Genomic DNA, 15,055 nt, shown 5'->3' on the forward strand with positions numbered 1-15,055 from the left:
ATAATAATTTCTTCAGTGGGTTTCTTCTTGTCCATTCACTTCAATCTAACTTACACTTTCATACCATGCAATAACAACATAAAAAATACAATTTTCAATAACTATAACAACAATATATACATATTTAAAAAAGACTAACAATGATAAATTATATAAATACGTAAATACTGAATAGTAAAAAAATACAACAGAGTGAATAGAAATATATTAATGATTGGTGAATAATACTGTTTTTAATTTGAATTTGAAATTTTGCATGTTGTCAGAGAAAATATCAATACTATTCCATTTTTCTATTGCCAAATTGTATTCTTTCATTAATCGATAGAGGGGGGAGGAGGCATGGGCAGTGGTGCGGCTGTAGGGAAACGAGAAGAGATGTTTGTTCCTACTATTGAAGCAGGGCACGCGATAAGACCGACCGGCCAGGCCAGCGGCGTCATCAACCTCTCCAGTTTGTACAGGAACACCTGACCTATGATCTTTCTCCTCAGGTCTAGACTCTGCAGCCCAAACAGGTGTAACAAATCATGATATGGAATTTTGTACGTATAAATATTGAAACATTTGTAAAATAGAAATCTTAAAAACTTTTTCTGGACTTTCTCCAAAGCATCTTTGAACTGTAAATGATATGGATTCAAAATTATGGAACAGGTTTCTAATCTCGATTTGACCAACGAATGATAAAGCATAATTAAGGTTTCAATGTTTCTAAAATTTGTACTTTGTCTAACTATAAATCCTATCATTTTACTTGCAGCAGCAATGCATGTTTCAATATGAAAATTAAAAGATAGTACAGAAATCATGTGAACACCTGAATCTTTAATTTTGTTTACTCTACTAATTTAAATGCCATTTAAGAAATAGTTATTTTGTAAACAATTTTGAGTCCTAGTAAAAGTCATTAGTTGGCATTTGGAAACATTAAAGTCATTTTGCTTTAAACACTCCATCTGTAAACATTATCAAGATCTTCTTGTAAGCTATTTGCATCCTCAAGACTGTTGATATGCTTAAACATTTTTAAATCATCGGCAAAAAGAAGTGAATTTGAATTAAAAATACAGTCGCTTAGATTATTAATTAGTATTGTAAAAAGACAAGGCCCTAGATTTGAACCCTGGGGAACCCCAGATTGGACATTAAATATAGCAGAGGAAAATCCATGATAGAAAACAAATTGTTTCCTATTCACAATGTAAGATTTGAAAAATTGCAATAAATCATTTGACATGCCATACCAATGTAGTTTCTGCAACAAAAATTGAATGGCCAACCTTATCAAACGCTTTGGCCAGATCAAGAAATAATGTGTCTGTCTGAACCCCAGAACTAGTAAAATTTAATAAATTTGTGTTGACTGACCTTCCTGGGACAAACCCATCATCATTTGAAATGTATTTTTGAAAATGTCTGAATAAATATTTGTGAATAATAATCTCAAATATCTTAGCCGGTACAGATAACACTGCTACCGGTCTGTAATTTAAAACTTTGGATTTTTCGCCACTCCTAAAACTACTTACTTACTTACTTTTGTTGTTTTCCATCTTTCCGGAAATATATTAGTTTTCAAGCTTAAATTGCATAAAAATTCTAAAGGCCCAACTAAAAATTCGAAACAACCTTTAAATAAATATTGTGGGAGTAAATCTGGACCAGTAGTACATTTTGATTTTAAATGTTTGATTGCGTCCTGCACATCCTGACAGCTGAGGCGAGGCAGTGTGAGGCAAGACGCGCCGGCCAGACACGGCCCCTCCACCGCGCACTCCACACTAGGCTCTGTAGTGTAACTCTCGTACACAGAACTAAAATATTCCGCGAATGCATTTACAACCGCTCCTCCGTTATCCAGTCTTACTCCATTGTGCTCGATTATCATAATTTTATTTCGTTCAGATTTTTTACTTTGAATAAAATTCCAAAACTTACTGCTATCAACATTTATACAATCTTCCACTCCATTTACATAATTGCAATATGCTAGATCAATTTCATTTTTTACTGCTGTTCTCTGAACTTTAAATAAGTTTTTTCATCAGTATTTACTTTTTTCCACCTCCTTCTAAGTTTTTCTTTACGATTTAAATTATAAATAATAGAAGGGATTATAATTATAAACCAAAAGGGATATTTTGATTTTTTATTTTTCTTTAATGGGCAGTTTTTACCAATTATTTCATAAAGTGTGCTGTAAAAACAATCTAGAGCCTCATCAATGTTCAAAATGGAATATAAATTTGACCAGTCAGCCTGTTGTAAATCTTCGTATATTTGTAGAAAATTGGCTCGTCTGAAACAATAACCAGCTGACTGGGTTGACCTTGAACGACCAGATAACGAGTAGCAGTAGCCAACACAACAATTACCTCCAAAGCAGGATGATAAAGATCTTCACTAACTAATTGTTCACCGCTTCTCGTCACCACTACTTCCTCACAATTTGATATGACTAAATCCAATGTTTTATTTTGAAAGTTTCGAATGTCATTTTTTAAATTTAAACCATGCATATTCAAAAATATAAACAATTCTTTACATATTGTCCCCTTGATCCAAGCAAAAGTCTTGACCATAGATTGAAATATTAGAATCTCCTAATACAATAATATCACAGTTTGATAATGAATTTAATTGTAAAAAACAATAAAAAAATCTTTAGTATGCTACTAACGGTGACCTTGGCCTGAAAAAAACAGTACAAATATACAATCCTCTCCCCTTGCTATTTACAGCTTTTACACAAACACTTTCACAACCAGGAATTGAATCATTAAAAATTTCGACTATGTTACACAATATATCATTTCTTAAGGCTAACAATACTCCCCCTCCTCCCTGTCTGCCTGAAATTTCTAAATTTCTGTCACATCTAAATACATTAAAACTATCAGGAAAAAATTCCGATGAATTAATACCAGGTTGTAGGTTTGTTTCTGTTATAGACACAATTTTGTAATTGCTTGTTAAGATGTTACTAAAGAAAACACTAGATTTTGTTCTCAGACCTCAGACATTTTGGTAGTGAACTAGATTCTCGAAATCATTTTTTACCATGAACAGGTTTTAATAAAAAAAATAACATAGAACAATTTCATAATATTTGGGTTAATATGGATTATAAATACAGCAATAAATAGAAAATAAATAATAAATAAAACAATAACATTTAAGAAGTCGATGAATATTATACATAAATAGATAAACAACATATTGTATACACATGCAAAAATAAATTAATTAAATACTCATGAAGAAGTTGAACGTGCAATTGTATATAAATTTGATATAAATAAATTATGACATAGAATATTAGAATATAAACTAAGCATTTGATTAGGCTACTTACAATTACAGTCATTGTTATACATGCTGTCAATGTCCACGTCCGACCTAATCTTGATAGCATCAGTGTCCTTATTTTGTCGCACGAAGATGCTGCAGTTCGCCGTCCACACCTGGCTGTAGCCTTTGGCCTTCGCCGCATCACGTGTCTTCTTCAGCAGGTCCCTATTCTCTGGAGTCAATGATTCGTTGACGTAGATCGAGTCTTCGCTGCTTTAGCCAAGGTCCGAAGCTTTAAGATTGTGGCGTTCTTTGCGTTTATTTCGAAAAGCGTCCTTTTCCAGACGTCTGACGAAGCGTATGATGATAGGTCTACGATGTATTCGTAGGTTCGTACTTCCCCATTCGATGTACAGCATCAACTAATTTCTCCGATCAATCTTGGAAATGTAGAGCAGTTGCTAACCGTCTAATAATGAAAATTATTTTTTTCATTGTTTTCCTCCGGGATACTATAAACAATTAAATTATTTCTGTGTGAATACTGTTCAAGATCACGAACTTCACGTTGCACTTTTTCAACTGATTTTCCGAATTAATAAGTGTCCTTCTTAGTCTTCTGTACCTCGTTCTCACACTCTCTTATCTTTAAATCTTGAGTAGATATTAATTGTTTAAAGTCATTGATGGTTGCATGGCATAACTCAATAGACTCGCACATGTCTTTTTCTTCTTTTTTAATTTCAACGATGTCATTAGAATTTCTATTGTATCTCCCGCGGTCCTGTAGACGTCGTAATTATCTCCCGTAGTCGTGAAGACATCATAATCGTCTCCCGCGATTGCGGAAAAATGGTAATCATACCTCGCGGACATATGGAGATCATCGTCTTCCATGAATGAGGCAAAATTCTTATCTTTTCCCGCGGTCATGTGGACATTATCATCATCTTGCGCGATTGTGGCATAATTCTGATCATCCCTTGCAGCCGTGCAAGGCTTAGGCCGTGCAATCATTAGGCTGTTGCATCTCCCGTGGTCCAGTATACATTGTAATCGTCTCCCGCAGTCGTGAATAAATGGTAATCGTCTCCCGGAGTCGTGAATACATCGTAATCGTCTCCCGCAGTCGTGAATACATGGTATTCGCGATTGCGGCTAAATGTTAATCATGTCCCGCAGTTCGAAGGAGATCATCATCGTCTTCCAAGATCGTGGCAATATTCTGATCATCCCTCGCAGCCGTGCGTAGACATATATCATCGTCTCCCGCGGTCACAGAACACTGTTGTCATGCGCGATCATGGTAAATTGAAAACTCCAGGTAGAAATACAACATTTACACATAATTCCTGATTCAAAAAACTCCCGCATGATTCCCGGATTTCCCGGTCGGTGGACACCCTGTTATATATATTGCAAAGGTGCGCTACTATTAGTTGTGCCTAGAGCGCTGACAGGGTCAAAAACGGGCCTGATGTACACCTGTGTGCTCCTTGATGAGGCAAGTGTGGGAGTAGTCTTAATCTCTTCGTTTGACCTTTGAGAAATACAATGGTGCGTTTGAATGCTGTGAGTAAAAAACAAAATGGCCGCTGTCGCAAACTTGTTTTCTTATTTATATCAGTAACCGTTAGATTTATGAAAGAATTGTTGATATCAAAATGTAGCTATTTTAAATTTGCACAAAAAAGATTATTACAGTTTTTTATGGAGGATCAAACCATTCTTTCATAAAACGTAATTTTTATTTTTCATAAATAAAAATTAATCAGGGTGGAAAAAATGTCACAGGACAGTTAAATATTTCAAAAAGTAATAAATATAGAGCTTCAAAACTTGGTACACAGTTACTAGGCATTTTAACATATATTCAGTGATGCACTACCTCCTCAGGGGGACGGCCCGCTAGGAGTCAGAAGAAAATCTTAGACGTAAGCATAGGTTGATATGTATACCAAATTAAAGGTCTTTGTTAGTTAATTACAATGACACAAACCGGAACTCAAACGAACAACGGAGTCAAAAATGACAACTATTCAAAGATGCATTGAGTTTGCATTGCTATTATACACTAACTCCACAGGGAGGCACCCGCTAGAAGTCGGATGAAAATGATAAACATACTGTATGCATAGGTCGATATGCACGTCAAATTAAAGGTCTTGATTAATAAAATACAATGCCAAAATTTGAGCTCAAGATAACATCTGAGTAAAAAATGGCAGCCGTTCAAAGATTCAAAATGGCATATTCAAGATATCTTTGAACGGCTGAAATTTTCTTCTGACTCCTGGCTGAGGAAGTCCCCCTGAGGAAGTAGCGCAATACTGAATAATGTGTTAAAATCATTGTAACACCCAGTAACTGTGTACCAAGTTTTGAAGCTCTATATTCATTACTTTTTTAAATATATAAAAATTTCAAGCCATTTTGTTTTTTTCAAACACACCATTTTCAAGAGAGCCACCATTGAAATTGTATTTCTCAAAGGTCAAACGAAGAAATTAAGACAATACCCACACTTAGGTACGTCATTAAGGAGCACACGGGAGCCTGTATATGTACATTTGACAGGGGACTACTAATTCAAATAAATAACAAAATCAAAGATATAAAGGGAAAACTTAAACTACTAAACCGTCCAAAAATACTGCCCAACTATTGTAATTTAAAATGTGAAACACCCACAAACACACAAAATTACCAAATATAGTATAAAATGTAAAAAAAATTGTTTTAACTTCAAGAGAAAGTACGGTACCTATGTGTTTGATGATTAAATGTTACATGATGAGTATGCTAATGAGTAGTAAATGCTACGTCAAACAATAAAAAAACATACAATCAGTGGCATATCCAGGGGGGGGATTTTGGGGTTTGAACCCCCCCCCTTGACTTTAAAACGTCATATTTTAATGCAAGTTTACAGGTCTAAGTTTCAAATGTTTCCTGAGGGAGGTCCCCCCCATTCCCTGGGGGGTATTACATACCCCAGACCCCCGTTGCAACCCCCCCCCCCCCATCCTAGTTATGCCTATGAACACATAATACCGTACTTACTTAGTGAAAAAGTGTTTTATGTCTTTTGGTTTTCAGCTGACATTTTCTGACCCCCAAATTTAGTAGTAATAGTCTCTTTAGAAGTACAAAGAGAGTACCGTACTCCTCCATTTGCCATTTGCATTGACACTAAAGGTGGGTTTTCCTAGCTGCCAAATTTGGCAGGTGCACTACCACGAAAAACCAAGTTTGCTCGGCGTTCACAATGCCACAGCTGTAGGGTCATTTATATTCCAGCAGACTGGAAACCTTGCCTAAAAACTTAAGGATTAGCAGAGAGATATGCAGACAAGAGGAGAAAGTACTGTACTGTCTAAAGCCTGACTCAGATAACCAAGAGAACCCGCTGTCTATGAGAATCATACGAAATCTTTAATGTAATATGGTGCTTATGACATACGTTTAAGGTTCATAATTCAATAATAATAAATTGTATGTTTTTTTAAATAAATTTAAAGTAGGCCTAAGCAAATTACATAAAATAAATTTCAACTATTGTATAGTTTTCCAAGATAAGCACCTGATGGGGATCCGGCGTGAGTGAGAGTGACACATAGAGCATAAGAGGGATAAAAATAATCCAGGTCGCAAAATAGTAATACTCATATACTGACATGACTTCATTTCGACAATATAGAAACAGCCACATTCCTAATTGATAAATCATTGGGTAATCTGGCATCTCAACTGCAACAAAAGAAAAGCACATCATGAATCGCATGTACAATCACATGGACAAGTCAGTGTAATTATTGGTGGTCTTAAGATTTACCAACTTTATGAGTGAATAATGCTAATTTATCAATTAATGTTGTATTATTTGTGGAATTTTAGCAAATGCCATTCTGAATTATTTCTTAAAACGCAATAGGGTATTAAAAGGTTAAATTGGAATATTGATTATATTAAAAGGAACAATGACAGATACGAGTCTGTTTTAAATTTAAATAAAAAGGGTCAAGTGGACATTGGACTTTCCTAGCAGTATTATCTAGCCTATAGAATGGACCCCATTAGACATAAGGATAAAAAATATCAACTGAATGATTGAATGAATGAATGAAAAAGTTAATATACAAAATAAGTGGGCCTGCATACAATGAATTCTTAGCTGTAGATACAACAATGATCATTAAGACCGTCTGTTGTGGCTGGGGTAGTGGCGTACCTGGTCATCAGCTCTTAAATAAATATCAAAGAGCAAAAATTAAATTAATTAAAGTAAACTGTACTTCTAAATCAAATTAAGAAACACAAGAAAAACATTTTTCGTACAATGGAGATATTTTAACAAAAAGAACGAACATGTATATTTATTTCTTTTTTATTTAAAAAATATCAATTGCAGTTTCCCTAAAAAAAAAAATTAGCAAAACATCAATTTCAATAAAAAAGACGGCTATTCAGAAAGTAAGTAACGTTTCCGCTCGACACTGGGTGGAGCACACTAAATGCACACATTCAAGTACAGAGGTGTACTTTTTACTGTGCAGCTGCTGTGATTAGAGCTGCAAAAATAAAATATAAGCCAACTCAAAGCTTAATGGTTACAGATGCATACATGAAAATTGAGACTTACGTTTCTCAGTTACGTTTAATGTATAATTCTTGCTGCTTACAATTCCAAAGCATGTTTTCTTGTGTGGATCTATATTGATACGGAATTTGGACAAATCAAAGATGTAGAATTTAAAAACTGGTTTTTTGTCTCTGAACTTTTTCAACACTTCTTGATTATTTTTACCCCAGAAAAGACTGAAGTCATCGTGGCGAAGAGATATCACTGCCTACAAACAAGAAATTAGTGTTTTATGTAGTATAGAATAATAACATTAATCATAAATACATAAGTTATATGAAAATCCATAATCCAATTCATCCCAACAAACTAAAGTATTTAGGTAAACAGGAGCTGATTATGTGTTCATTTAGATCACTAATGCTTGGTTTTTGTCTGCAAAAACTGTTGTGTGGTGTAACTGACATAAGAGGTACCTACCTAATGTAAGCTAATCTTAAACATTTGTAAATGTTTTAACCCTTAACACTTGGACCCTGCTAAACATATTGATGCAAAAGTTACATGATTATAATATTTTATCCATTATGTAAAGCTACACGAGTACTATAAAAGGTTACCTCTGCAGTTGTGATACTCAGTTTCAGATCATTGCCATGGTAACAGTAAATCGTAGGGTTGCTTTTGTTCAGTGATTCATTGCAGCATGAGAAAATGGATCCATTTTTGAGATTGTTACCTGAAATTGAAATTAAGTATTGTCACTTTGTAAAACTATATTTTTACTAATAGCCTACTAAATAGAAGTTTTAAAAGGTAAAAAAATTGATTGGTGTTCACCCAATAGAAAACTAAACAATAAATACTGAACAAAATAAAATTGATTTGCTATTACTGTCTATAAAAATGGGTAGGCCTAATAGGCCTTGGCCAAAATTTGAACGTCATGAATGAGCAAAGCATAAAGTCATTGGAAGTCTAATAAAAATATACAAAGTGTGATAAATAGATTAGCAATAAAAACTGGAATTTAACCCCCTGTCCATATATAAGTAGGGTTTAGGCAACTGTAGATGTGGATTTTTACCCCCGGAATTTTAACCCCCGGATCTTTACCCCCTGACCAGATATAGAAATTATTGAGAATGATTCATCTTCCTCTTTCAGTTTTAATTTAATATTAAACATTTTATAATTAAGTAGCCTATCTTAATTTATTTGTAATCTCAACTAAGTAAACAGATTTCGCTGTTTAATTTTGATATTTGGGATTTGGGTTTGGGACCAACTGTTGGTTAGTATGTATAATAAACTGAGTACTGTATCTCATTTAAATGATAATTGGGTGAACATTTCTCAAATGATTTATTATACCACCGTGTGGAATAAAATGTATTTCGTTTCTGTTGTACAATAACTAAATATGCCTTTTTGTTTCTTCAGGCACAAACCATGAACTATTTATGGTTTGTACTGAGAAGGTCATTGAAATAACACGACCAATTGTTGAGTTGACTACTGCAAGGAAACCCAAATGTAGATACATATTAACCAACAGTTGGCCCCAAAAATCGAATCCCGAAACTCGAATATTAAAATTAAATATCAAAACCTGTTTGATTAGTTAAGTTACAAATAAATTAAGATAAGCTACTTAATAATAAAATGTTTACTATAAAATTAAAACTGAAAGAAGAAAATTAATCATCCTAACTTATATCTATATCTAGACAGAGAGTAAAATTCTGGGGGTAAAAACCTGGGGGTAAGAATCAGGGGGGTAAAATTTTGGGGATAAAATTCCGGGCCGTACATTTTGAGCTGACCTCATGAAGGGATTGAACTACCGTCCAATAGCGATTCTCTCAGTCATCTAAAAGATCTTCGAGAAAGTCGTTCTGCATAGATTCAAGTCCATCATCTCGCCATTCGTCTCCCCCAATCAACACGGCTTCTTGACTGGCCGCTCCTCTTCCACAAACCTGATGATCTTTACAACAGATATCTTTGATCCATTTGCCAATCTTCGCCAGGTCGATGCAATCCAACTCGATTTTGTGAAGGCTTTCGACGGTGTCAGTCATAGGCTCCTAGTGGAAAAGTTAAGGACCATTTGGCTTTGACGGCTGTTTCATTCGATGGATCGCTAGCTATTTGCAAGACAGAGTCCTACAAGTCAGGTACAACGGTTCACTTTCTCATCACTTTTATGCCATCTTGGGAGTTCCACATGGTTCCTTGCTTGGTCCCATACTATTTATCTTGTTTATAAATGATATCCCTACAGACCTTCAATGCAGCTTCCAACTATTCGTTGATGATCTTAAGCTCTACCAAACAATTTCATCCATTGATGACCTCGACATTCTCCAGATTATTCTAGATTCTGTGGCCTGGTGGTGCATTAGGAACAAGATGTCCTTAAATGTCAACAAATGCAATTATATCACCTTTCATCAGCCTGTATCCAACCCCGTCCGAAGGAACTATACGATTGATGGCAAATAGCTTGCTAGTTGCTTGGAGATTGGGGACCTCGGCGTGTTTTTCACCCCAAAGCTCAGCTGGGATCGCCATGTACACTCTGTCTGCAACAAAGCCTTGCGCTACCTCGGCCTAATTCATCGAATCTCATCAACCTTCAATAGCATCTACTCGCTAAAGCTGCTAACTTATTTCATTCCCTTGTGAGACCCCACCTGGAATATTGTGACATTATCTGGTCCCCTCACCAATAATATTTGAAGGACGAGCTGGAGAGTGTGCAAAGAAGTTTGTGCGCCTCGTGGGTACTCGCCTGGGATACAGGTTCCTTGAGGCTCCTATTAATGATCTGCAATCCCTCCCCCGGTACTTGCTCCACTGACCTCTTCACCAGGGTAGCAGCTTCCTCAAATTACGTAAGGAACAGTCAACTTGTTCAAAGGCACAGGAACCTAATACCTGGAAACCTCGACATCTTCTGCTGCAGCTCATCCATCTTTAAAAGAAATCTGCTTGAGGCGCAAGTTAGTGATGGTGTTCAGTGATCGGTGGCTCTTAGTGATGTGCAATAGGTCTCATCGCCCCGGGTTGATGTTCTGATTATGTCTTTCTCTAATTTGTCTGTTTCTTTTTTGCATGTAATGGTTTTCGTTGTTAAATTGAGCATATTATAAATTATAAGGCATTGTTTGATCGTGTAATATCGGTTTCCTTGTAACTTAAGTATTTTCTAGTCAAAACTTGCAATTTCTCCCCCATGATTATACTTGTCCTATTATTTGCTTTACTATATATTGTTGCTGCCTAGAATGGAAAAACTCACTGTTTCTGTTTGAGATCTTGTTAGTGTTTGTTATCATATTGTAAATTAATTTATTGTGTATTTTATGTTCTGTTTTTGTTCTTGTTTCAATTTTGTTATTGTTATTGTTATTGTATGTATTGATATTTCTCGTTTACTGATCTGTTATTGTCTCTTTTGTTGTATTGTTAAACATATTGTTCTTTGCCTTTGCTTGTGAAATTTGTTGCACAGTTATCATGTATTTATTGAATTGTTCATATAAAATTGGCAATTTTGCCGTTGAAATAAATTAAATTAAATGAAAAGGGGGTAAAAGTCTGGGGGTAAAATTCAGGCCCATTGTAATGGGCACAATACACTCTATGTTTGTATAATTTGATGTATTCTGATTAAATTCACAACCGTAAAAATATACGTTTAATTCCACCATTAATCCATCGAACTGATATTATGCAACTCAAAAGTCTGCGGCCGGAATTTCACCCCCTGGTTTGTGACATAAGTTTTGCCCAGGGGGATAAAAATCTGCTACCCCTAAAAATGTACAGTGCATTCTCAATGTAACAAATTTGTTGATATAACACTTGTTTTTCAAATCCGTTACAACCCTCGATACGTAGGCTTATCTACAGAGTGTGGCAAAAAACCGATCCATTTTCTGCAACACACTGTTCAGCTTCAGGTTGTCTGAGCGTGGTGGGAGTAGACTCGTTGGAAAGCCTACACATTGCCATTATCTGTAGTCATATCACCTGAGCAACCTGCATTTGTTAATGAGTCATATTTAAAAAGTACTGATTCAGTCATAACAACTCAGTGGCAGTTCCATGCATTCTTCCAATTAGGTCGACATGGAGAGGTTCTGTTGCATAACAAAATCATGCGGTAGATTACTAACTTTAGAACAACAGCTTCTGCGATCAAAAAGAAGCTAACAGGTCGTCCAAAGCAGATCGGATGCCAGACAACTAATATTTGAAAGAGTTTGTGGTGTTGTGGAAAACAGTCCCTGTAGAAAACAAGCGGCTGCTTTGAACATGTCTGATAACTCAGATACACGGATTTTGAGGTTCGATCTTAAATTTCATCCCTAAAGATAAATTTGAATTAATATGTTCAAATTGTTTAATTATCCATACAGATAGTTGCGACGGAACCTCTCTATGTTGACCTAATTGAAATAATGCACGGAACTGCCACTGATTTACAATGACTGAATAATAACTTTTTAAAACAACTTGATAACAAACACACATAAGTTAAGTTAGCTCAGGTGAACACTGTTCTATGACGAGGCTACTACTAAAATTTTAAAATACTTTGATCAGATAAATAAATAAAAAGATTGTAATGGCATAACTTAGTAAGTTTTAGCATATAGGCCTAGGCCTATAACCAAGATAGGCCTAACTAGACCTAGGCCTAGCACGCAATGCAGACCAAATGTCTTAGGGTTAATGAAATATGGTTAACGAATGCATTTTGAATGTAGGCCTAAACAAGTTTTAAGACTTAGTATATACATTAGTCAACTAAAAACACTACAAAATTAACATATAATAGTCATAACAATATTACTTCTCAGCTAAAGGCTTAGAGCTAAAGCTTAGGCCTACCATGTTTTGTGGCAACTTCTACGATGTTTGTGGTAGCTTCCAACTGCTCGGCAAACGCTACAGCGAGATATAAACAAGTCACAAAGAAACAAAATTTCTTTTTTTCTGACATTTCTTTGCAATATTGACTGGAAATATCACTAAAATAGAAAACAGTAAACTAAAGTTTAAAAAAATATTCCTCCAAAGTTCCAGCAACCAACTCCAAAACGAAATCTAGTGTCAAAATTCAAACACGAAATGGTAAGGGTAAGGGCATTAGTTGATTGTTGCTTCTTATTCTTTTTTAACTACCGGCAGGCAATAAATTTAGCCATGCAGTTTGCCTATATACTACAAGGTACTACATAGTACCTGAATCATAGATGGAAAGTATTCCAATGTGTGCTTCAGTATTTAAAGTTATTAATCGTGATATACTTAGTATTACATGTACAATGAATTATCACACTCTAATACCCCCGCCACAGTAAACCTGCAGTCTAAGCAAATTTCAAATTTCCATTTGCCAGGTTGGATTTACACTATCACCTTAAAAATATCACATTTATTCCCTATTTGTGATGTGGAAAGCGAAAAGTGACATTTTGTCGGAGATGCAAAATTTTCAGTACGGCCGATATAAGTAACTAAGGTAGAAAATATTGAGTTTCGAGGTTTTATCGATTTATATACCTCATTTAGCATAGAAAATGGCAGTATCAGTTAAAATATCGAATTGAAGATGCAAAAGGTCGAAAAAATAACTTTTTTTAGCCTCTGCACGGTGTGATTAGAGGTACCTCTTGTCGCTGAATGTTATTTCACCATAACGACAAGAGGTCCCATTTCTAATATTCACTTTTTAAACAGATTTTAGTCCAAAAATTAATTGTCCTGTATTCTAGTGGAAATTTAGAGAACTACATAAAAGTTCAGTTCACGGAGAACAAAATAACTCACAATTTTTGTGGTTCCGACAAGAGGTACCTTTTCTTATCTAATGGAGAAATAACATAGGGCCGACAAGAGGTCCCTTTTCTAAAATGCAATTTTTACGACACGCTTCAATAAAACAATTATTTAAATGAAACTTACACTGTGAGTTATGACAACAATTTGTATTGCTTCCAAAGAGGACATTATAAGTTTTCTTTTGATACCATAATCGTTTTCTTAAATACGAAAAACACCGTATTTATGCGTATTTGAAATTTTCAAAACAGTTTTTCTCAAAATGACCCTTTTCCAAAACAAAATTTCAAAGTCCTATAACTTTACCAAAAAAAATCATACACCACTTCGACCAATCGACTTGCACTAATCGATTCGGAATTCAATAAGGAATTCAAATACATATAAAACTCAAAATAGAAAATTCCCGACAAGAGGTCCCTATTCGTTTTCCACATCACATTTGAATAACATTAGTTTAACAGGTACTTAGGTTTACTGGAAAAGGAAGGGGAAAATAGTTTTTATTAAAGGTTAATAGTATAATATGAAATAAATAAATTTTCAAAATTTTTCCAAAATATGTTCATAAACATGCAAAACTACAATATTTTACGTATTCTCCATAAAAATAACATGGAAATTTTAAATTTACAATTTTTTGGAATTTTATCTGTAACTATTACGCGCGTAACAATGCTTCTATATAGTAAATTATTTATATTTGTTTTCAAGCTCTTCAAAATGGTTTGGAAATATGGAATGGCAAAATTTCTTTTTTTTACGGCCAAAAGAGGGAAAACTAATTTTTACCCCATAAACCTCCGTTCCCATAGTCCGATCATGCTGGTTCGCGAACTAGTTCGAATGAATGTAGGTTTACACGTTTGTACCAAACTTCATCGAAATCAGATCATTTTTCCCTTTCCCCCCTGCCCCCAACTTATTTTAGCGAATTTCCCTATAGGAAAGTAGCTATTACCGTAGGAGGCATGGTAAGACCTAGACCCGGGACCGATTGTGTGTTTGTCCGTGAACACGATAACTTGAGTAATTTTTATCCGATTTCGATGAAATTTGGTTTGAAGGTGTAAGGCGGGATAAACTTGAATGAGTTCGCAAACCAGCATTATCGGACCATGGGAACGGGGTTTTATGGGGGGTTTTATGGAGTAAAAATTGGTTTTTCTAATTTTTGACCCTCTAAACGCAAAATTTCCCGATTTCTCTTCAGACCTCCTTAAAGAGCTTAAAAAAAAACAAATAATTAAGTATATCAAAGTGTTTTTGTACAATTATTAGTTACGGAGAAATTTCAAATAATTGTTATTTTCCATGTTA

General features: G+C 34.9%; 1 protein-coding gene across 1 annotated transcript; it reads right to left on the reverse strand.

Annotated features, from left to right (window-relative positions):
- Positions 1 to 317: 317 nt before the first annotated feature.
- On the reverse strand, positions 318 to 12,906 carry LOC128998960 (uncharacterized). The gene is made up of 5 exons (XM_054425316.1): positions 12,782 to 12,906; positions 8,497 to 8,615; positions 7,937 to 8,144; positions 6,878 to 7,044; positions 318 to 503 (listed from the first exon to the last, which is right to left on the reverse strand). Exons 1-5 carry the CDS (start codon positions 12,891 to 12,893, stop codon positions 318 to 320), a joined length of 792 nt encoding a protein of 263 aa, XP_054281291.1. The 5' UTR covers positions 12,894 to 12,906.
- Between the last annotated feature and the right edge of the window lie 2,149 nt (positions 12,907 to 15,055).

The sequence above is a fragment of the Macrosteles quadrilineatus genome, unplaced genomic scaffold (assembly GCF_028750875.1).
Source record: "Macrosteles quadrilineatus isolate MER2022 unplaced genomic scaffold, UCM_ALF_1.0 Scaffold_7__1_contigs__length_78375512, whole genome shotgun sequence".
NCBI lineage: Eukaryota > Metazoa > Arthropoda > Insecta > Hemiptera > Cicadellidae > Macrosteles > Macrosteles quadrilineatus.

Excerpts from the sequence above, each read along its gene's own strand:
- LOC128998960 (XM_054425316.1), bottom strand. The coding sequence starts at position 12,893 with ATGTCAGAAAAAAAGAAATTTTGTTTCTTTGTGACTTGTTTATATCTC. Across the intron at positions 8,616-12,781 it reads AGAAGTTGCCACAAAACATG|GTAACAATCTCAAAAATGGA; the intron begins GTAGGCCTAAGC and ends TTTCAATTTCAG. Across the intron at positions 504-6,877 it reads TCACGCCGGATCCCCATCAG|AGTCTAGACCTGAGGAGAAA; the intron begins GTGCTTATCTTG and ends TTTGGGCTGCAG.